This window comes from Bufo bufo, chromosome 2 (assembly GCF_905171765.1).
Source record: "Bufo bufo chromosome 2, aBufBuf1.1, whole genome shotgun sequence".
Classification (NCBI taxonomy): Eukaryota; Metazoa; Chordata; class Amphibia; order Anura; family Bufonidae; genus Bufo; species Bufo bufo.
Window position 1 is genome coordinate 37993913 of NC_053390.1, and position 22025 is coordinate 38015937.

General features: G+C 44.9%; 1 protein-coding gene across 5 annotated transcripts in view; it reads left to right on the forward strand.

Moving 5' to 3' along the window:
• The window catches only part of FYB1 (FYN binding protein 1), a 126097-nt gene that overhangs the window by 42984 nt on the left and 61088 nt on the right, over nucleotides 1-22025 (forward strand). For 3 of the 5 annotated variants that reach the window (XM_040420943.1, XM_040420946.1, XM_040420947.1), the window contains exons 1-2: nucleotides 2821-2825; nucleotides 14129-15188. In XM_040420943.1, the coding sequence (XP_040276877.1) occupies nucleotides 2823-2825; nucleotides 14129-15188 (1063 nt within the window). In that variant the 5' untranslated portion in view covers nucleotides 2821-2822. Of the gene's footprint in view, nucleotides 1-2820; nucleotides 2826-14128; nucleotides 15189-22025 lie in introns of those variants that run through there. The other 2 variants (XM_040420945.1, XM_040420944.1) reach the window with 1 other exon arrangement.

A 22025-nucleotide genomic window follows, 5' to 3' on the forward strand; every position in this document is an offset into this window, starting at 1 on the left:
AGAGTCTATAAGCTTTTTAAGATGCAGTTTACCTCTACAGAACTTCTACTCTGCACCTCTCTTTCTTCTGGCCTGCTTTGTAGATTTTCTGGTCTTTGCCTTGCCCTGGCTGGTACCTAAGTCTAGGCTGGCTTGTCTGTCTCCTACACTTTGTTTCGGCTCTCTTCTCTTGCTACACTTAAACTCCTACTGACACTAACTTTAGACTTTTCTAACTCCTCCTTCACTATAGGGAAAGAAAAAAGCCCCATCTATTGGTGGATGTGAATACAGCCTATTAATACCTTAGCACAAGTACATACTTTACATGAAAGCACATCTTTGCAACCCTTTTTGCAGTGTACATTAATAGAGGGGATCTCTGGTCCCGGATTCTAATATTTGCCAACTTTTTGACAGATGTGTCCAGCAGAGGGTGGTATGTTCTTTATGCAGCTCAGGGCTTTACTGCTCTGAGGGGTGTGGCCAGCACTTCAAAGCTGAGGAGCACAGAGGGGCTAAGCCCTGCCCTTAGTGCACTGAAGCCCTGACCTGCATAAAGAAGAGACGTTATTTTTCTTCTCAGGAATGCCGCAACTGATTTTCACAAGACAGGTATCATTTTAATCAGGAGGATAAACCCTATCAGACAGTAGGCAAGGTGTAATAGGAATGATCCTGCTGAAAGATGCGCTTTAAAAACTAAGGCTTTATTTAATGAACTGCATGCACAGATGGGGTAATTTATTAAGAACGGCGTTTTAGACGGCGTTTGATGCACCTAAGTAATGTAGAGGCGCCGGCCTCTACATAACCTAGGTGCTGGCTGTGCAACATTACTGTTGAGCACGAATATTCGAATTACGAATATTTATAGCGAATATCGCAACTTCGAGAACTTCGCGAATATTTCGAATATGGTGCTATATATTTATTTTTCGAATATTCGTAATTTATTTTTTTTACTCGAAAAATCGGCAATGTAATGATCGCGTAATATGCGAATATTACGCAATCAATACAAGGAATATATAGCACTATATTGAATATAATGCTATATTCGGGTTTTTTTTATATTCGTCATTTTTTTCCATCTGAAGTTATGTTTCCTCCCAGTTGCTTGACAAGCAATTTAAGCAGGGAGGAATCATGACTTCAGATGGAAAAAAGTGACGGATATTCTAAAAAACGAATATATAGCACTATATCCTATAGTGCTATATATTCCTTTTTGACGCACGCCTGTATTGACCGCGTAATATTCGCATATTACGCGATCATTACAGTGCCGATTATTTGAGTAAAAAAAAATAGAATATAACAAATATTCGAAGAATATTCTACAAAATATTCGCAAAATATTGCGAATTCGAATATGACCCCTGCTGCTCATCACTATGCAACATGCTTAAATCTACACCAGCTCGCTATGCCAAAAACAGGCGTAGAAAATGATAAATGAAACAGGGCGGCTGGCCTGTCCCTTCCCCGCCCATGCCATACCCCCTTTTCCTGCCACCTTGGAAAAGTAGCGTGAGTGGGGAAAAGTCGCAGTTTCGGCCACAAATCTCCTTTGCGATCGAATCTGTGACAAAAGTACGCCGAAAAGTGGCATTAAAAAATGACCTCCAGAGTATTTTGGCATTAGTGCATTGTGTGTATTTTTGGACTTTATAAGCTTCTCTATAGGACTTGGAAAAACAGCAGAAAAAAATGGTTATTTGAAATCTCACAAAAAGAAGATACCATAAAACTCACTTGTAAACAGTGTCCTAAAAAGCATAACACATGGTGTGGTTTCCAAGCTAAAGGAACATAAGAACCCTATGGGTAAAGGAAGCCATAGGTCATGTTGACGTGTAGGTAAAATCCGATCGGTATTTGCTGTGGCTGATTTCTGCTCCGGTTTTGCAGTTTGCACTGCCGCAGATCCACCCATGGATTTAACTGTATTCAGTGGGACCAGTCCACGTGCAGCCACCTGCTGTGGTTTCTGCAGGGAAGGATTGACATACTCATTTTTTTTGGTTCCACGATTCAGATTTCAAATCTGCACCATAGCTCAATTAATGGGATAGTTGATAGATGTGTAAAATCCTCATAAAATGTATATATCTAATTTATTCATGTTTGGGAAAACTGGGTGAACACCGATAGGTCCACCATTACAGCTTCCATGGACTTCTTTCCCAGACTCCTAAATAGGAAATCTGATGGTTGTAGAGGACAACTCTCTAATGAAGTAGGTGGATGTCATAGAAGGGAATCTTCTTGGTTCGAACCCTCCTTAGATGCTCGAATGGAGAGTATTTCTGGAAGAGGGGTTTTCTGCTTTGGTGGGCCTAACGAGTCTATACATGGACAGCTATAGGTGGTGGTGAACAAAACAAAGCGGGGATTCTTTCTGCGTTATTTTAACAACACTTTCCCCAGTGCCAAAAATGTTCAAGAACAGTCTCAGCAGGTGTGTTGGTTCTCATCGAAGAGAGCCAGAGGGTGGATGGAAACTTAGGGCTCATGCACACGAATGTATTTTCTTTCCGTGTTTGTTCCGTTTTATTTTGTGGACCGTGTACGAAACCATTCATTTCAACGGGTCCGCCAAAAAAAAAAACGGAAGTTACTATGTGTGCATTCTGTTTCCGTATGTCCGTATTTCTGTTCCGCAAAAAAATAGAACATGTCCTATTTTTGTCCGCATTACGGACAAGGATAGGACTGTTCTGTTTCGCAAAATACGGAATGCACACGGATGTCATCCGTATTTTTTGTGGATCCGTTTTTTGTGGACCGCAAAATACATACGGTCGTGTGCAAGAGGCCTTATTGTTAGGCAGTGCTCCATGGTAAAAAAATATGTGAATTTGCTCTTGTCAGTCGAACCACAGATTCCTCCAACATTAAGATCTATCTGTGGACAACTGTTTGGGGCTTTTGTTCTTCATCAGTACAGAGCGGGGTGCTGGATGAAAGCCCATAGGGGAGGGGATACTGCTTCTAGGGCGGATGCAATGTGTTTTTCACTGAAGCCTCATTCACTTCTATGGGGCCAGGGCTGCGTAAAAAACGCAGAATATAGAACATGCTGCGATTCTCACGCAACGCATGAACTGATGCGTGAAAAAAAACGCTCATTGAAATGAATGGGTCAGGATTCAGTGCGGGTGCTATGCGTTCACGTCACGCATTGCACCCGCGCAAAAAAACTTGCTCGTGTGAAAGGGGCCTTACTCTTCATTTTGGAGGAGTCTCTTGCATGGCTGTCAAGTTCATTTGCATACATGAAGAGTCTAAAATACACAAGTTGCTAAAGTCAAGAAACTTGCACCTTGAGAAATATGTGCAAAGAAGTTCCTCTCAGAAAGGAGAAGGAAAGTCTGGGGAAATGTAGAATCATTTTACGCTTCTCATAGCAGTAAATACATTTTGTCACAATAACCTTCACGCTTTGGGAGGAGTTTGTCTGCTAAGGAAGCAAATATAGTAAATATGGTTAAAAAAAAATACTAATTTTTATGATGAAATTGCATGAAGTGCAATAAAAGACAGGACAGTAAAAAAAAAAGAAAGGAAACTGAGAACTTCAAAGTTATCATGCAAGTTATCATTGGCATATGTGATAGCAGCACCTTCCCCTTTCACCTTCCCCCTTCAAGCTGACGTCCACCTCGCCACCACCAATATGCAAACAGCTTGCTTGTTAATAGAATATGTAGGAATTAAAGGAACATTCCATGCAAAAACCGAAGTTTGCATTATGCAGGTCCTGAGAGGATGGAGTGTGACACAATTTTTATAGATGTACAGTGCTGCCCATAATTATTCATACCCCTGGCAAATTTTGACTTAAAGTTACTTTTATTCAACCAGCAAGTAATTTTTTGACGAGAAATGACATAGGTGTCTCCCAAAAGATAATAAGACGATGTACAAGAGGCATTATTGTGGAAAAAAAACATTTCTCAGCTTTTATTTACATTTGAGCAAAAAGTGTCCAGTCCAAAATTATTCATACCCTTCACAAACTGTCACAGTCTGTGGGAAAATCAAAAGTTCTATACCATTCCAAATAGTCCAAGCTGTTCTAAAGCATCCTAATTACCCTGATTTATTGGGAACAGCTGTTTTAATCAACTCAACACGTGAAAAACAGCAGCTCTCTGCAGTTGGTTTGTGGACAGTCATGGCTAAGAGCTCAGTGAGGACCTGCGGCTGCGCATTGTGGCTGCTCACAAGTCAGGAAAGGGCTACAAGGCCATTTCTAAATGTTTTCAAGTTTCAGTGGCTACAGTGCAAAGTATTATTAAAAAATACAAGATGTTCCGCACTGTGGAAAATCTCAGAGGACGTGGTCGGAAGCCAAAAGTGACACCTGTGCTGGCCAGGAGGATAGTTAGAGAGGTGAAAAAGAATCCAAGGATCACCACCAAGGCCATCCTGGTGAATCTGGGCTCTGCTGGTGGCAATGTCTCAAGGCAGACAATCCAACGGACACTGCACACTCCTGGGTTCCACGGATGCAGTCTAAGGAGGACGCCACTTCTCCAGATAAGGCACACAAAAGCTCGCTTGGCCTTTGCAAAAGCTCATCTGGACAAATAAGAAGACTTCTGGTCTTCTGTGTTATGGTCAGATGAAACAAAAATTGAATTGTTTGGTCACAATGATGTTTCCTTCATTTGGCGTAAAAAAGGAGAAGCCTTCAACCCAAAGAACACCATCCCCACTGTCAAACATGGTGGTGGGAACCTAATGCTTTGGGGGTGTTTTTCAGCCAATGGACCAGGGAACCTAATCACCGTAAACGGCACCATGAAAAAAAGAGCAATACAGGAGGATTCTCAACGACATCAGGCAGTCTGCAGAGAAACTTGGCCTTGGGCACCAGTGGACATTTCAGCATGACAATGACCCAAAACACACAGCAAAAGTGGTGAAGAAATGGTTAGCAGACAACAACATTAACGTTTTGGAGTGGCCCAGCCAGAGTCCAGACTTGAATCCAATTGCGAATCTGTGGAGGGAGCTAAAGATCAGGGTGATGGCAAGAAGACCCTCCAACCTGAAAGATTTGGAGCTCATTGCTAAAGATGAATGGGCAAAAATACCTGTGGAGACATGCAAAAAGCTGGTCTGCAATTATAGGAAGCGTTTGATTGCTGTAATAGCCAATAAAGGCTTTTCTATTGATTATTGAGAAGGGTATGAATAATTTTGGACTGGACACTTTTTGCTCAAATGTAAATAAAAGCTGAGAAATGTTTTTTTCCCACAATAATGCCTCTTGTACATCGTCTTATTATCTTTTGGGAGACACCTATGTCATTTCCCGTCAAAAAATTACTTGCTGGTTGAATAAAAGTAACTTTAAGTCAAAATTTGCCTGGGGTATGAATAATTATGGGCAGCACTGTACTTCCTTGTGGCAAGCTGGCTTGTCTTTACTCCTGATCTGGCTTCTCTACAGGTCTACTGCCATTCCAGGGTGTGTGGACAAGAGATTGCAAATTGCCTATTCCTGCTCCAAGCTAGCCTTCTCTGGTGCAGGCGTTGCTGCTTTTACAACATTATCTAGACCTTAGGTAGTGAACTATTCCCTCCACTAGCTAGCTAACTACCACGCAGTAAGCAGCTGGTCCTCTCTTCACCATCTATCAGCACTCTGTGTGCTACCATACTGTGTATGACCATGTTGTCCTGCTGTGCACCTTAAACATCTCCAGCATGATCCCTGCTCTCCCCTCTGATTCAGCCTGGTGTTATCATATTAAACATATGCACAATGCCCATTGACATGCTGATTGCATAAGGATAAGACCCTACTTAAAGGATCTTTTTGTGCCATGGGTGGTATGCTTGTCTCCCCTCACGGATGGACAGTTGTAACTTAACCAAAGAGATCTTTACTTGATTCACAGCTTAATTTGAGGCAACAGATTAATTAGGTACACTGTCTCTCTAAGTACCAACAGGCTAATATAACACCATCACTCTCCCTTTGACTTGCATTGCACTGAGCTCCTGTGCAAATAGGCGTTGACTGTGGTCTCCTCAGAGCGGCATCAATGGGGATCGTTGTACTGTAGTTATCATTAGTCATCTTTCTCCATGTGGCACAGTACCACACAATCTGCACATCTTGTAGAGGGAAGCCTATCAATCACTTATAGGTCCGCCTCCTCGTAGAGGGAAGACTGTCAATCACTGATAGAACTGCCTCCTCATAGAGGGACGCCTGTCAATCACTGATGAAACTGCCTCCTTGTAGAGGGAAGCCTATCAATCACTTATAGGACCGTCTCCTCATAGAGGGAAGCTTGTCATTCACTGATGGGACCGTCTCCTCATAGAGGGAAGGCTGTTAATAATTGATAGGACCGTCTCCTCATAGAGGGAAGGCTGTCAATCATTGATAGGACCGTCTCCTCATAGATGGACAGCTGCCAATCACTGATGGGACCACCTCCTCATAGAGGGAAGCCTATCAATCACTGATAGGACCGCCTTCTCATAGAGGGAAGCCTATCAATCACTGATAGGACCGCCTTCTCATAGAGGGAAGCCTATCAATCACTGATAGGACCGTCTCCTCATAGAGGGAAGGCTGTCAATCATTGATAGGACCGTCTCCTCATAGATGGACAGCTGCCAATCACTGATAGGACCACCTCCTCATAGAGGGAAGCCTATCAATCACTGATAGGACCGCCTTCTCATAGAGGGAAGCCTATCAATCACTGATAGGACCGCCTTCTCATAGAGGGAAGCCTATCAATCACTGATAGGACCGCCTTCTCATAGAGGGAAGCCTATCAATCACTGATAGGACTGCCTTCTCATAGAGGGAAGCCTATCCATCACTGATAGGACTGCCTCCTTGACTTCAAAGCCCAGAATGAGCAGGAATTTAATTGTATACATTACAATTTTTACTGAATCTTTTCCCACAACACTATATATTAATCTGCTCAGCTCCTTCTGCTCTAGAATATGATGGCTGTAGCTTGAGCATCATGTTTAACATGACAGGTCCCCTTTAAGTGCAGGGATATATAAAGCACCATGTAAATAGCAAGTACTTAAATGTATAGCAACAGTTACCTGTATATAACAATGCAACTGGTTAAATGTAAAGGATACAATTTTTCTTGTAAGAGGGGATGCATTTTGTCACAACGCTCTGACATGATCAATACTACGCTGGCATCTCATAGTGGCTTAAAGTCACATGACAACACAACAACGCCATGTATCATGCATGGCACACTTAAAGGGAATGTGCCACCAAAGATGTTATCTGCCAGTTAGAACTAGATAGCAGCACATATCCTTTTTTCCTGATTGCAGATTTTTTAAATTCTATTTCCTGAACATGATTTTGGAGCGACCATCTTGCCTGAGCTGTTCTTAACAGCATTAAGAAAATTGCTTTATACTGATAGGACCGCCTCCTCATAGAGGGAAGGCTGTCAATCACTGATGGGACCGCCTCCTCATAGAGGGAAGGCTGTCAATCACTGATGGGACCGCCTCCTCATAGAGGGAAAGGCTGTTAATCACTGATGGGACCGCCTCCTCATAGAGGAAAGCCTGTCAATCACTGATAGGATCGCCTCCTTGACTTCAAAGCCCAGAATGAGCAATTTGGAATTTAATTGTATACAGCAGCCACATGGGCCATAGACACAATAGTCTGGAAGGGGACCTCATTGACTTCTATTTGAGAGTTTCCTAAGCATGCTCTGTGACCTGTGCAGAGGTCATTGTACAAGGAAAGAATAGGATCCACCATTCACAATAATATCTATGTTATCTATGCACAGAGGTGATATCATTGCAGGCAGGATTAGAATGACAGATAATCAGATAACTACAGTAACGTGATCTGTACAGACCAAGAAGTGGCGCCTATAGTGGCCAGTGCAAAAACTGCAGGAATTTATGGTTTTTGTTTTATGGATATTGACATGGAAAATTAAAAATATTATCAAAAATTATATATAAAACTGATTTAAACAATAAGTAATTTTCTGATGACACGTTCCCTTTTAAAGGGATATTCCTATCTGGGACATTTATGTCATATCAATAGGATAGACCATAAATGTCCGATAGCTGCTGGTCCCACCTCAAGAATGAGGCTCCTCCATTCATCGTCGATTGTTTTAGGAAACCCCATAGCAGTGAATGGTGGAGTGGCTGTGCATGCGTGGTCTGCTCAACCATGGGCTGAAAACAAGGATTAAGTAGTTTGGAATTTAAACAATCTGATTTCCCATGAGATTAATGGCAGAGAGAAGCTATCCGTCATCCCCTTATCTCAGCTTTCTTATGAAATAATTTTCAGATCAGCGCTTCAGTCGGTAATCAGTTACTATTGTCCCTGTACTATGGTGCTCAGAAATTTACAATTAAAAAAGAAAGATTGCTTTTGGGATGTGAGCGAAACGTGCAACATCTACATGGAGTAGTATATTCCCCTTTTATGACCCTATAGAAGGGGGAACATATTGCACCATGTTTGATAAATAAAAATCTGGAAAGTGTGTCGTTTATTTGTATTCAGCCCCCTGAGTCAGCACTTTGTAGAACCACCTTTCACTGCAATTACAGCTGCAGGTCTTTTGGGGTATGTCTCTACCAGCTTTGCACATCTAGAGGTTGAAATGTTTGCCCATTCTTCTCCGCAGAAGAGCTCACGCTCAGTCAGAATGGAGAGAGAGCGTCTGTGAACAGCAGTTTTCAAGTCTTGTCGCAGATTCTGAATGGGATTTAGGTCTGGACTGGGCCATTCTAACACATGGATACGCTTTGATCTACACTCACCTAAAGAATTATTAGGAACACCATACTAATACGGTGTTGGACCCCCTTTTGCCTTCAGAACTGCCTTAATTCTACGTGGCATTGATTCAACAAGGTGCTGATAGCATTCTTTAGAAATGTTGGCCCATATTGATAGGATAGCATCTTGCAGTTGATGGAGATTTGAGGGATGCACATCCAGGGCACAAAGCTCCCGTTCCACCACATCCCAAAGATGCTCTATTGGGTTGAGATCTGGTGACTGTGAGGGCCATTTTAGTACAGTGAACTCATTGTCCTGTTCAAGAAACCAATTTGAAATGATTCGAGCTTTGTGACATGGTGCATTATCCTGCTGGAAGTAGCCATCAGATGATGGATACATGTTCTCATTCTGTTTACGCCAAATTCGGAAATCGAGACTCATCAGACCAGGCAACATTTTTCCAGTCTTCAACAGTCCAATTTTGGTGAGCTCGTGCAAATTGTAGCCTCTTTTTCCTATTTGTAGTGGAGATGAGTGGTACCCGGTGGGGTCTTCTGCTGTTGTAGCCCATCCGCCTCAAGGTTGTGCGTGTTGTGGCTTCACAAATGCTTTGCTGCATACCTCGGCTGTAACGAGTGGTTATTTCAGCCAACGTTGCTCTTCTATCAGCTTGAATCAGTCGGCCCATTCTCCTCTGACCTCTAGCATCCACAAGGCATTTTTGCCCACAGGACTGCCGCATACTGGATGTTTTTCCCTTTTCACACCATTCTTTGTAAACCCTAGAAATGGTTGTGCGTGAAAATCCCAGTAACTGAGCAGATTGTGAAATACTCAGACCGGCCCGTCTGGCACCAACAACCATGCCAGGCTCAATATTGCTTAAATCACCTTTCTTTCCCATTCTGACATTCAGTTTGGAGTTCAGGAGATTGTCTTGACCAGGACCAGACCCCTAAATGCATTGAAGCAACTGCCATGTGATTGGTTGACTAGATAATTGCATTAATGAGAAATAGAACAGGTGTTCCTAATAATTCTTTAGGTGAGTGTAAACCATTCCATTGTAGCTCTGGCTGTATGTTTAGGGTCATTGTCCTGTTTGAAGGTGAACCTAAGGCCTCTTGCACACGACCGTATGGCTTTTTCAGTATTTTGCAGACCGTAAAAAACGGATCCACAAAAAATACGGATGACATCCGTGTGCATTCCGTTTTTTGCGGAACAGAACAGCTGGCCCCTGATAGAACAGTACTATCCTTGTCCATTATGCGGACAATAAGGCTCCATTCAGACGTCCGTAGAATGTGTTGGCACCCGTTCCGTAATTATCCGGAATGGGTGCGGACCTATTCATTCTCTATGGGGCAGGAATGGATGCGGACAGCACACAGTGTGCTGTCCGCATCTGCATTTCCGGAGTGCGGCCCCGAACTTCCGGTCCGTGGCTCCGTAAAAAAATAGAACATGCCCTATTCTTGTCCACAATAGCGGACAAGAATAGGCAGTTCTATAGGGGTGCCGGCTGGGTGTATTGCGGATCCACAAAAAACGGAACGTAAAAAAAAGGCCTCTTGCACACGATTACATCCATGTGTATTCCGTATTCCGTATTTTGCGGAACAGAACAGCTGGCCCCTAATAGAACAGTACTAATGCGGACAATAATAGGACATGTTCTATTTTTTTGCGGAACTGAAATACAGAAACAGAATGCACACGGAGTACCTTCCGTTTTTTTCCGGACCCATTAAAATGAATAGTTCCGTATACGGTCCGCAAAAAAACTGAACGGAAACGGATTGGAAATACGTTCGTGTGCAAGAGGCCTAAGGCTCCATTCACACGTCCGTAGTGTGTTTTGCGGATCCACGGATCCGCAAAACACAGAGAACGGCGCATTTTGCGGACGGCACATCGCCGGCTCTAATACAATATGCCTATTCTTGTCCGCAATTGGGATTTAGGTCTGGACATGTTGCTGACGTGTGAATGGAGCCTAAGGCGGAGGAGCCTGTGACTCCTTTCCTTGCCTTTATGGCAGTAGAACGGGGCAGGCATGATGACATCATCACAACCTCCTGCGCTATGATGTGCTCATGAATGCAATCTCAATTTTCACATCAGGCAGCAGGGAAGCTAGAATCAGCCATGAGTATATGAATTGCATTGTGTGCCACATGCAGGTAACGCCCATATTCCTGACACTTGTGCGTTTCCTGTTCACAGCTTGTCATCGGCATCACTATCTTTTCACAGACACATCTATAGACGTGTATGCTGCTACATGAGGGTCTGCTGGGTGAAGGGCCGCTTCTAGGCAATTTTACCAACAGGGCGAACATTAAAAAAGCCCCCCCCCCCCCCCCCTTAAAGGGGTTGTCTCACTTCAGTAAGTTGCATTTATCATGTATCAGTATTTTTCAGCCATTTTTCGTCTCTGCAGTTTGACAAAAAAAATCTTAGTTTACTACTTTTCCATCATCCTCCCATCTTCTGGACAAATCATCCTACTACCCCCAATACTGTGCCGCTGTGCTCCCCAATACTATACTGCAGAAACAGATAATACTAGTACCACACAGAGCCCCCCATATAAAATACCCCTTCTTTGTGGACTCAGTAGAAGCCCCCAATAATGTGCCAGTAACAAGTGCCCCCATAGATTCCCCCTAATAATGTGCCAGTAACAAGTGCCTCTCCATGCCCCCCCATCATGTGCCAGTAACAAGTGCCTTTCCATGCCCCCCATCATGTGCCAGTAACAGTGCCTCTCCATGCCCACCCATCATGTGCCAGTAACAAGTGCCTCTCTATGCCCACCCACCTTGTGCCAGTAACAAGTGCCTCTCCATGCCCCCCCAATCATGTGCCAGTAACAAGTGTCTCTCCATGCACACCCATCATGTGCCAGTAACAAGTGCCTCTCTATGCCCACCCACCTTGTGCCAGTAACAAGTGTCTCTCCATGCCCCCCCAATCATGTGCCAGTAACAAGTGTCTCTCCATGCACACCCATCATGTGCCAGTAACAAGTGCCTCTCCATGCCCCCCCATCATGTGCCAGTAACAAGTGCCTTTCCATGCCCCCCATCATGTGCCAGTAACAGTGCCTCTCCATGCCCACCCATCATGTGCCAGTAACAAGTGCCTCTCTATGCCCACCCACCTTGTGCCAGTAACAAGTGCCTCTCCATGCCCCCCCAATCATGTGCCAGTAACAAGTGTCTCTCCATGCACACCCATCATGTGCCAGTAACAAGTGCCTCTCTATGCCCACCCACCTTGTGCCAGTAACAAGTGTCTCTCCATGCCCCCCCAATCATGTGCCAGTAACAAGTGTCTCTCCATGCACACCCATCATGTGCCAGTAACAAGTGCCTCTCCATGCCCCCCAATCATGTGCCAGCAACAAGTTCCTCTCCATGCCCACCCATCATGTGCCAGTAACAAGTGTCTCTCCATGCCCTCCCATCATGTGCCAGTAACAAGTGCCTCTCCATGCCCCCCAATCATGTGCCAGCAACAAGTGCCTCTCCATGCCCACCCATCATGTGCCAGTAACAAGTTCCTCTCCATGCCCCCCCAATCATGTGCCAGTAACAAGTGCCTCTCCATGCCCCCCAATCATGTGCCAGCAAGAAGTGCCTCTCCATGCCCACTCATCATGTGCCAGTAACAAGTGCCTCTCCATGCCCCCCCAATCATGTGCCAGTAACAAGTGCCTCTCCATGCCCCCCAATCATGTGCCAGCAACAAGTGCCTCTCCATGCCCACCCATCATGTGCCAGTAACAAGTTCCTCTCCATGCCCCCCCAATCATGTGCCAGTAACAAGTGCCTCTCCATGCCCCCCAATCATGTGCCAGCAAGAAGTGCCTCTCCATGCCCACTCATCATGTGCCAGTAACAAGTGCCTCTCCATGTCCCCCCCATCATGTGCCAGTAACAAGTGCCTCTCCATGCCCCCCAATCATGTGCCAGCAACAAGTTCCTCTCCATGCCCACCCATCATGTGCCAGTAACAAGTGTCTCTCCATGCCCTCCCATCATGTGCCAGTAACAAGTGCCTCTCCATGCCCCCCAATCATGTGCCAGCAACAAGTGCCTCTCCATGCCCACCCATCATGTGCCAGTAACAAGTTCCTCTCCATGCCCCCCCAATCATGTGCCAGTAACAAGTGCCTCTCCATGCCCCCCAATCATGTGCCAGCAAGAAGTGCCTCTCCATGCCCACTCATCATGTGCCAGTAACAAGTGCCTCTCCATGCCCCCCCAATCATGTGCCAGTAACAAGTGCCTCTCCATGCCCCCCCAATCATGTGCCAGTAACAAGTGCCTCTCCATGCCCCCCCATCATGTGCCAGTAACAAGTGTCTCTCCATGCCCTCCCATCATGTGCCAGTAACAAGTGCCTCTCCATGCCCCCCAATCATGTGCCAGCAACAAGTGCCTCTCCATGCCCACCCATCATGTGCCAGTAACAAGTTCCTCTCCATGCCCCCCCAATCATGTTAGTACGGATCCGGCAGGCTATTCCCCTGCCGGACAAGCTTAACGCAAGTGCGAAAGTAGCCTTAGAGAGTCAATGCTGCTCTATTCTGACTACTGAGGGGCAGTAAAATTGTACATGATGAGTAAAGCCAGCAGATCCCCCGACTGCATCGCGTTTCCCGGACTTTTTGCAATTGCTGCTCAAGCAGGTTGTGTGGACATACCGCCAGTACTTTTTAGGGTCGCCATGTACACCTGCTGGCCACCACGCCACAACAATCTGATAGCAAGCATCTGATATTGAACGCACCAAGACTTTGCTATGAACTCAAGTAAAATTGAATAGATATGACACAAGATGCCATGAATAAGACGTTTTGTTTTTGGGTTTTTTCCAAAAACAGCGCCACTCTTGTCTTCAGGCTGTGTCCAGTATTGCGAGTAAAGAATGTTGCTAATTTCATTCAACCCCTGTAAAAATTGAAGTAACTGTACAGCAGAACAACATGGGGTAGTGAGAGATTTTCACCACAGTTACAAATCTCCACCACTTCCATGGTGGCAGGGTGGTATAGTTGGCATCTGGGCAGCACCTCAGCAGAAGGGCTACCTGCAATTCTGCCTCCAATCCCATACACAGTATCACAAAACATAAGAACACATGCAAATAGCACAGTAATTGTCAGCCCTAGACCTGGAGGGGGATTAGCATTTACTTGGTCGTACAGGAAGATGCTTCGTACAGAAACTCTACCAATCAGCTCTGTTGCAAGCCTCAAGTCAGGAAGCCTTTGAAATAGCTGTGAGTATGTGAGAGCGGTGTGGCAACAGCTCACTTCACTTCGTCTTTCCTTTATGCTTGCAGGAAAATAGCACAAATGTGAAGTCCCTGACGGCTATGTTTAATGCAGCGCCCAGTCCCATGGAGGGAGCTGAGAAGTCCCCAGGGAACCCTCCATTAAATAGCTTTCAAGCGAGAAGAGCAGAATTTGCAAAAGCTAACAATTTAAACTCAGGAACTTTGCCCAAGAAACCTGTCTCGCCAAAACCTCCTCAGGTTCCCAAATCTGCATCTGATGAAATAAAACACCCAGCGTTAAGACCGGTAGGTATAAACAGATTTGGGGGTTCTGTTCATGGACCAAGTCAAGACTCGGACGTGAAGCCTACATTTCCAAAACCACCTGGATTTAAGACTTTCGAGCAACCAAAGGATGAGCCAAAGGTGCCATTTCCAAAGCCCATCGGAAATAAACCACTTCTAACCACTAACTCGCCCTTAGAACATAGGTTTGGAGTCAAGCCACCGGTTCCAACTGAAGAGAAACAAAAACCAGCCTTCCCAAAGCCATCAGCAATTAAAGCATCATCAGAGAATGAGTTGAAACCCTACGTACAGAAGAAGCCGCCATTTGGGGCAAAACCTTCATCAAACACTGTTGGATCCCCAGGTGAAGTCAATGCCACCAAACCTGGTTTGGTCTCAAAGACATTCTCAAATTCCTTAGAAAATAAACCTGCAAAGCAAACTAAAGAAACGCCAGAAGAAAATCTTGCACCGGGTCCTACATCTCAATCCTGGGTCCCATTACGACCAACCGGCGTCAAACCGCTGCAGAGCCCATTTCTAAAGCAAAATCCAGATGAGCCGCACGACAGGGCAAAGCAAGGTACGCCACTGAAGGATTACCAGGCCAAAGTGAACCATGATGGGGGCAACTCTCAACCTCCTGTGTCAAAATACCCAAGATTTCCATCAACGAATCAGATGCCTCCTGCTCCAGACAATTTAAGAGAACAGAAGGATTCATCAGAACCAAAACGGAAATCCCTGCCGACCCCAGCTCAACTTGGCCCTCCACCTCAAAAACCAGCGAGACCTCCAAACGTTGACATAGAACGATACAGAAGTGGAAAGACGATGGGTAAGTTACATTCTCAGGTTTCCTACCCGATAGAAATCATACAGTAACATAAAAAAAGCATCGTAAGCAGATAAATCTTTTGTTTCTATCTCGTTTCTACATTGATAGTTTTTAGTTTTTCTATGTAAAACTTTTGTTTTTGTGCAAAATTTTTGCTTCTATTTTCTTTCCATTTTGGTTCTGTTAGTTTTTAGCTTGTTGCTGTATGTAAAACCTTTGTCTCAATGTTGTTTCCATTTAAACAATTGCTTCTCTTTTCTTTCTGTCAGTTTTATATTTCTATGTAACATGTTTCTGTTTTATGATGACTTATACTATTGAACTTGATAATGAAAGGTTCCAGAATATGTATCAGTAGAAAAAAAAAAAAGATCTTAAAGGCCATACAGTAAAAAAGTTTTAAAAAAAAGTTAGTTTTTTTTAATTCTTTTTTTTTGTCGACTTCATGTAACCAAATTGATGACATGGTCACCATTTACGGTTCCCATACTGGTCAACCTAGTGTGAGGAGACTGGGGTACATTTGGTCCACCAGGGGGACGATTGCAAAGTCCCAACCTCAAGGTGTATGTAAAGAGTGTGTGCCATGTTTAATACTGCACATGAAGGCCAATGTGTTACTCTGCCATCCTTACCAGCTGTATTGTCCGCTTTAGATGAGGTTGCCGCGCAGAACCTGACTGCTAGGCTTAGCCGAAACTCACGATCATGTCAGGGCTCAGGCCTAATCGAGGATCCTCTGAATTTTTGATGGGCCACTTAGACCCTGGGGGGCAGAACTACCCAGATATTTTATACAAGAGTCTTCAATTTTGAGGTTGTATTGGCGGCCATGTTGTCATGTTGTCAGCTGAAGAGGACGACTCAATTTTTTTTATTTAGGACTGATTTTAGATAGAAATACAATTTAGTTTTTTTTGCTATATCTTCTTGTTCCTCTACTTCCTCCACTTTGCATCTAACATTACTGTATCTAATGTTACATTCAGACCTCACTGACAGAACCTGTTTTATCTCTGCGCACACTTCTTCCTGCGTGGATGCTTTTGTCATGTGAGGAGATCGCGGTGACAATAAATGGAGGAGATCTCGTTACAGCAAGGTCATCTTTCCCGTTAAATAAAAAGTACAGAAATGCCCCCTGCTACGCTGATATTGCAGTTTTCACTTCTCGGTTTAAGCAATCACTTGCTTTATTTACCAGCTCTTATGGGAAATGCAGACAATATAGAGAAGTGAGCACTTGGAGAGCGCAGTAGATGGCGCATCAACTTGGGCAGGAGCAGGTATGGCGAGGGTCAGTTATATAGGCATTATGGACAAGAAGAGTCACCTGGGGACCAATGCAAACACTGACCTACCATGTATAAAACTGATGTCCTGGGTCCCCTTGTTGCATTCATCTGAATTGAGACTGCAGAAATCCATGAACATACTGAAAAACAACCCCATTCTCATTAATGCAATTCAATTTTTGCAATAAATCTACTACACGTGAGTACAAAATACCGCAACTGCTACCTGTGTGCTCACTCCCTACAGTCATGACTATTGAGATGGGGCTAATATGAGCGCAAGACCAAAGTGAGTCGCCCCCTAAGGCAAAGTTATATGCAGTCACTTATCACAAGAATCCCACTGATGGGACCCTATGGATTCTCAAAATGAAGGTGCAGTGGGGGGGGGGGGGGGGGTGTCAAGTGTTGCTGCACATTAGGTGACCTCGAGTTGGGCGTGCCACTGTGCAAGTAGCGAGCCAAAGGAGCCCAGGTACCTTCGTGCTCGTGATCTGTGGAGGTCCCAAAGGATGTCCTCGAAGCAATCATAACCGTATGGTATATCATTATCGGAATAGCCCTTTAAAGGAACATTCCAGTCTAACCCAGGAGCTGTCGTTGCCCCCAGCACTTCCTTATTTTCTGCCGACAATCCTCTGAGTGCTTTCTGTATGAACTTCCCATTTTTGTGCAATGCTAGAAAGTAAATGATTAGCAGAGGAGACGACTTTCATTACGTGTCACCCCTCTGGTGAAGCCTCGTGTCATAGGGTGGTCACCTTTCAGCTTACTGGCTACAACTAGTGATGAGCGATCCGAATTTCAGGATAAATTTGATTCGCCGTGAAGCCAAATTTCCTTGTGTTTTGCGGTAGAGGATTGATTTTAACTGAAATAGTATAAAAAAAAATAAAAAATTATACTTACCTGATCCATTTGCTTGCGACGGGCTGGCCGCCGCCATCTTGACTGAAGATCTCGGCCGAAATCCCATGCGATGTATGATGTCATCACACCGGCCAGCGTGATGACGTCATCTCAGGATGCGCGAGATTTCGCATCAGACCTTCAAGCAAGATGTCGGCGGGCGGCCCGTCATGAGCAAATGGATCAAGCAAATATTTTTTTTATTTTTTTTAATTACTCTCTGGTATTAATATCACATGCCGCGATCATGTATAAATGCAGCATCTGAGGGGTACAGTGACGGAGCTGCGCAATCGCCGCTCCCTGTCTTTGCACCCACCACTGACAAAGAAATACACTTCGTAACAAAGTAATTTGTCTCAAGGCAATTTTTTGGGTAAAATTCTGTGAAGCAGCAGAATCGACTTTTTTAATACTTCGCTTATCACTAGGTACAACACAGTGCAGGGAAACTTGCATCTTGGTCTCTAGGAACAACACAAGGGGAGCCAAAAAAGAAGGATCGAACTGGTGTCTCATGCAAACGCCCATCATATCTGCTATAGATTTGTGTTGGGCGCATGGTGTACCTTCACAGGAGGAAAAAGGGGCATGAGGCCTAAGGGGAAGACATAAAAGTAGCAAGAGAAGAGAACCAGGGACATTAATAATAATAATAATAAAATGTATTTATATAGCGCCACAATATTCCACAGCGCTTTACAAGTTCATAGGGTTCATATACAAAACAAAAATACCTAGATAATATGCAACTGAAACACTAGGAGTCAGGGCCCTGCTCACAAGAGCTTACAATCTATGAGGAATTGGGGGTGACACATAAGGTAGTTGATTGTGATAAGTAGGATTTGAGCCATTATTGAACTGACAGGAGTGATGCCAGCCGATCTGCTTCGGGTTTGGGGCTACTAGAGGATCAAGTTTAGGCCAGAGGAGTTGGTGGGGGGAGGTTTAGTCGGGGAATAGTCAGTTTAGGAAGCTTGATAAGCCTGCTTGAAGGTGGAGAACTTGTGAATTGACCTAGTATTCCGGGGTAGAGTATTCCAGAGAGTAGGTGCAGCTCGAGAAAAGTCTTGAAGACGGGAGTGAGATGTACGGATTATGGAGGTTATTAATCTTAGGTCGCATGAGTAGAACGGAGAGCATGAGTAGGGTGGTGGATGGAGATGAGGGAGGAGATGTATGGAGGTGCAGCACTGTGGAGAGCATGAGTAGGGTGGTGGATGGAGATGAGGGAAGAGATGTATGGAGGTGCAGCACTGTGGAGAGCACGAGTAGGGTGGTAGATGGAGATGAGGGAGGAGATGTATGGAGGTGCAGCACTGTGGAGAGCGCGAGTAGGGTGGCAGATGGAGATGAGGGAGGAGATGTATGGAGGTGCAGCACTGTGGGGAGCACGAGTAGGGTGGTAGATGGAGATGAGGGAGGAGATGTATGGAGGTTCAGCACTGTGGAGAGCACGAGTAGGGTGGTAGATGGAGATGAGGGAGGAGATGTATGGAGGTGCAGCACTGTGGAGAGCTTTGTAGGTGAGGGTGAGAAGTTTGAACTGTATTCTGTGGTGGATGGGCAACCAGTGAAGTGACTGGCACAGACTAGTAGCATCAGTGTAGCGGTTGGATGGATAGATGAGCCTGGCTGCAGCATTTAGGACAGACTGAAGGGGGGAGAGTTTAGTGAGAGGGAGACCGATTAGTAATGCGTTGCAGTAGTCAAGACGAGAATGAATCAAGGCAACAACAAGAGTTTTTGCCGTTTCCACTGTAAGAAAAGGGCGGATTCTGGCGATATTCTTGAGGTGCAGACGGCAAGAGCGCGTAAGTGACTGAATATGGGGAACAAAGGAGAGATTGGAGTCAAATGTGGCCCCAAGACAGCGGGCATGTTGCACAGGAGTTATGATAGTGCTGCAGACCGAAATTGAAATATCAAGTTTAGGTGAGTTAGTAGATGGGGGAAAGACAAGAAGTTCAGTTTTTAAGAGGTTCAGTTTTAGATACAGAGAGGACATGATGTTAGAGACAGCTGCCAGACAATTACTGGTGTTTTGGAGTGAAGCAGGGGTGATGTCAGGGGATGAAGTGTATAGTTGGGTGTCGTCATCATAGAGATGGTATCGAAAGCCAAATCTACTGATAGTCTGTCCAATGGGGGCTGTATAGAGGGAGAAGAGTAGAGGACCTAGTACTGAGCCCTGAGGAACTCCAACATCAAGAGGAAGAGGAGAAGAATAAGAGCCAGCGAATGATACACTAAAGGAGCGGCCAGAGAGATAGAAATGAGAACCAAGAGAGAGCAGTGTCATTAAGGCCAATTGAGTGGAGCATGGTGAGGAGGAGTTTATGGTCTACGGTATCAAACGCTGCAGAGAGATCCAGCAGAATCAGTAGAGAATAGTCACCATTTCTTTTTGCTGTTAGGAGATTGTTAGACACTTTAGTAAGGGCGGTTTCTGTAGAGTGAAGAGGGCTAAAGGCAGATTGTAAGGGGTCAAGAAGAGAGTTTGCAGAGAGATAGCTTATTAAGCGAGAATAGACAAGACGTCCAAGGAGTTTAGAGATGAAGGGGAGGTTAGAAACAGGTCGGTAGTTAGCAGCACAGGTTGGGTCAAGAGATGGTTTCTTTAGTAGTGGGGTTATAACAGAGTGTTTGAAAGAGAAGGGATAGATACCAGAAGAGAGAGAGAGAGGTTAAAAATTGTAGTTAGGCGAGTGATGACAGCCGGGGAGAGGGACAGGAGGAGGTGTGATGGAATAGGATCACTGCTACAGGTCATGGGCGTAGAAGAGAGAAGCCTGGAGACTTCTTCCTCTGTTATAGGGTTAAAAAAGGAGAGAGCATGTGGAGGAATTGGAGGGAGGATTGAAATTATTTGGGGCCTGGGAGATTATTTCCTGTCGGATACTGCCAATCTTGTCTCTGAAGTAAGTGGCCATGCCATCAGCGCAGAGGTCAGTGACAGGTTCTGGAACTTTAGAGCTTAGAAGGAAGTGAAAAAAGTGTCAAAAAGTCATTTTGGGTCATTTGAAAGTGATGAGATGAGAGAGGTGAAGTACTTTTGTTTGGCAATGTTGAGAGCCGAATTATATGTTTTGAGCATAAATTTATAATGGAGGAAGTCTGCTGATATTCGCGATTTTCTCCATAAGCGTTCTGCACATCTGGAGCAGCGCTGGAGAAAACGCATCTCAGGTGTGTGCCAGGGTTGTCGTGTTCTGTGTCAGGAGGGTCGGAGTGATATTGGAGCAACTTCATCTAGGTTGGTTTTGAGGGTGGTCTGGTTGTAATGATTGGCAGCCAAGTCTGGATTGGACAGGGAAGAGATTGGGGTAAGAGCTAATTGTAGGGTGTTAATAAGTTGCTGGCAGTTAATGGTGTGTAGGTTTCTGTAAGTGTGAAAAGTAGGATTGTCATGAGAAAAGTGAGAGGTCTTTATGGTAAATGAAAGAAGATTGTGGTCAGAAAGTGGGAAGGATAAGTTACTAAAGTTTGAGACTGGGCAATGACAGAAGAAGACTAGATCAAGTATATTGCCCTGTTCGTGCGTGGCAGAGGAAGGAAGTTGCGATAGGTCAAGAGAGGAGGTTAAAGAGAGAAAGTGAGCGGCTGATGGGGAGATCATCAATGGGGATATTAAAATCGCCCATAATAAGAGTTGGTGATTCAGAAGATAGGAAGTGAGGAAGCCAAGCTGCAAAGTGATCCAGGAATTGGTGGGGGGAGCCTGGGGGACGATAGACAACTGCAACTCTCAGGGGGAATGGATGAAGAGTCTAATGGTGTGAACCTCAAAAGAGGGGAATGTGAGAGAGGGTGCAGGGGGAAGGACCTGGAATGTGCACTGTGGAGAAAGTAGTATGCCTACTCCTCCACCGTGCCTGTCATCAGGTCTGAGGGTATGGGAGAAGTGAAGTCCACCATAGGATAGGGCAGCAGGGGAAGCAGTGTCAGAGGGTTGAAGCCAGGTTTCTGTAAGGGCTAGCAAGTTCAGAGAGCGTGAGAGGAAGAAATCGTGGATTGTGGGTAATTTGTGACGAAACCGACCGTGCGTTCCAGAATAAAAGAGACTGGAGAGGATGTGCAGTGAACAATAATCAAATTTTTGGGGTTTCTGTGTTTGGCAGAGTAGAAGTTAGCAACAGAGGGAGGGCCAGGATTTGGTGAAATATCCCCTGCAGTAAGTAGCAGGAGAACAGAAAGGGACAGCAAGTGGGTGAAAAATTTATATTGGTGTTTTTTATGCTGCACCATGGAGGAAGATGGGTCAGTGTAATGTATGAGGGTATAAAGTGTATGGGAACTTAACATGGGCGAGGGAAGGAGGGAGGGACTGATGTGGAGAGAAGGGACAAAGGGTGGACAGTGTGGTGGAATTTGAAAGTAGACAGCCATAGTGATGAGAAGAACAGCCAGAGCCTGAGTGAGACAATATCGTAGCATTACTGTGCTGTGTGTAACTGTGTTTGAGGAGGACACACAGCATCTCCGTCTCCTGCCATGAATAACTGTCAAGCGCTTAGACAAAGATGGTGCTTTTGGCTCATGCTAACCCCTGCGAATGCTTCCCCTAAGGGTCCATTCACACGTCCGTAATTTGGGTCCGCATTCGTTCCGCAAATTGCGGACCCATTCA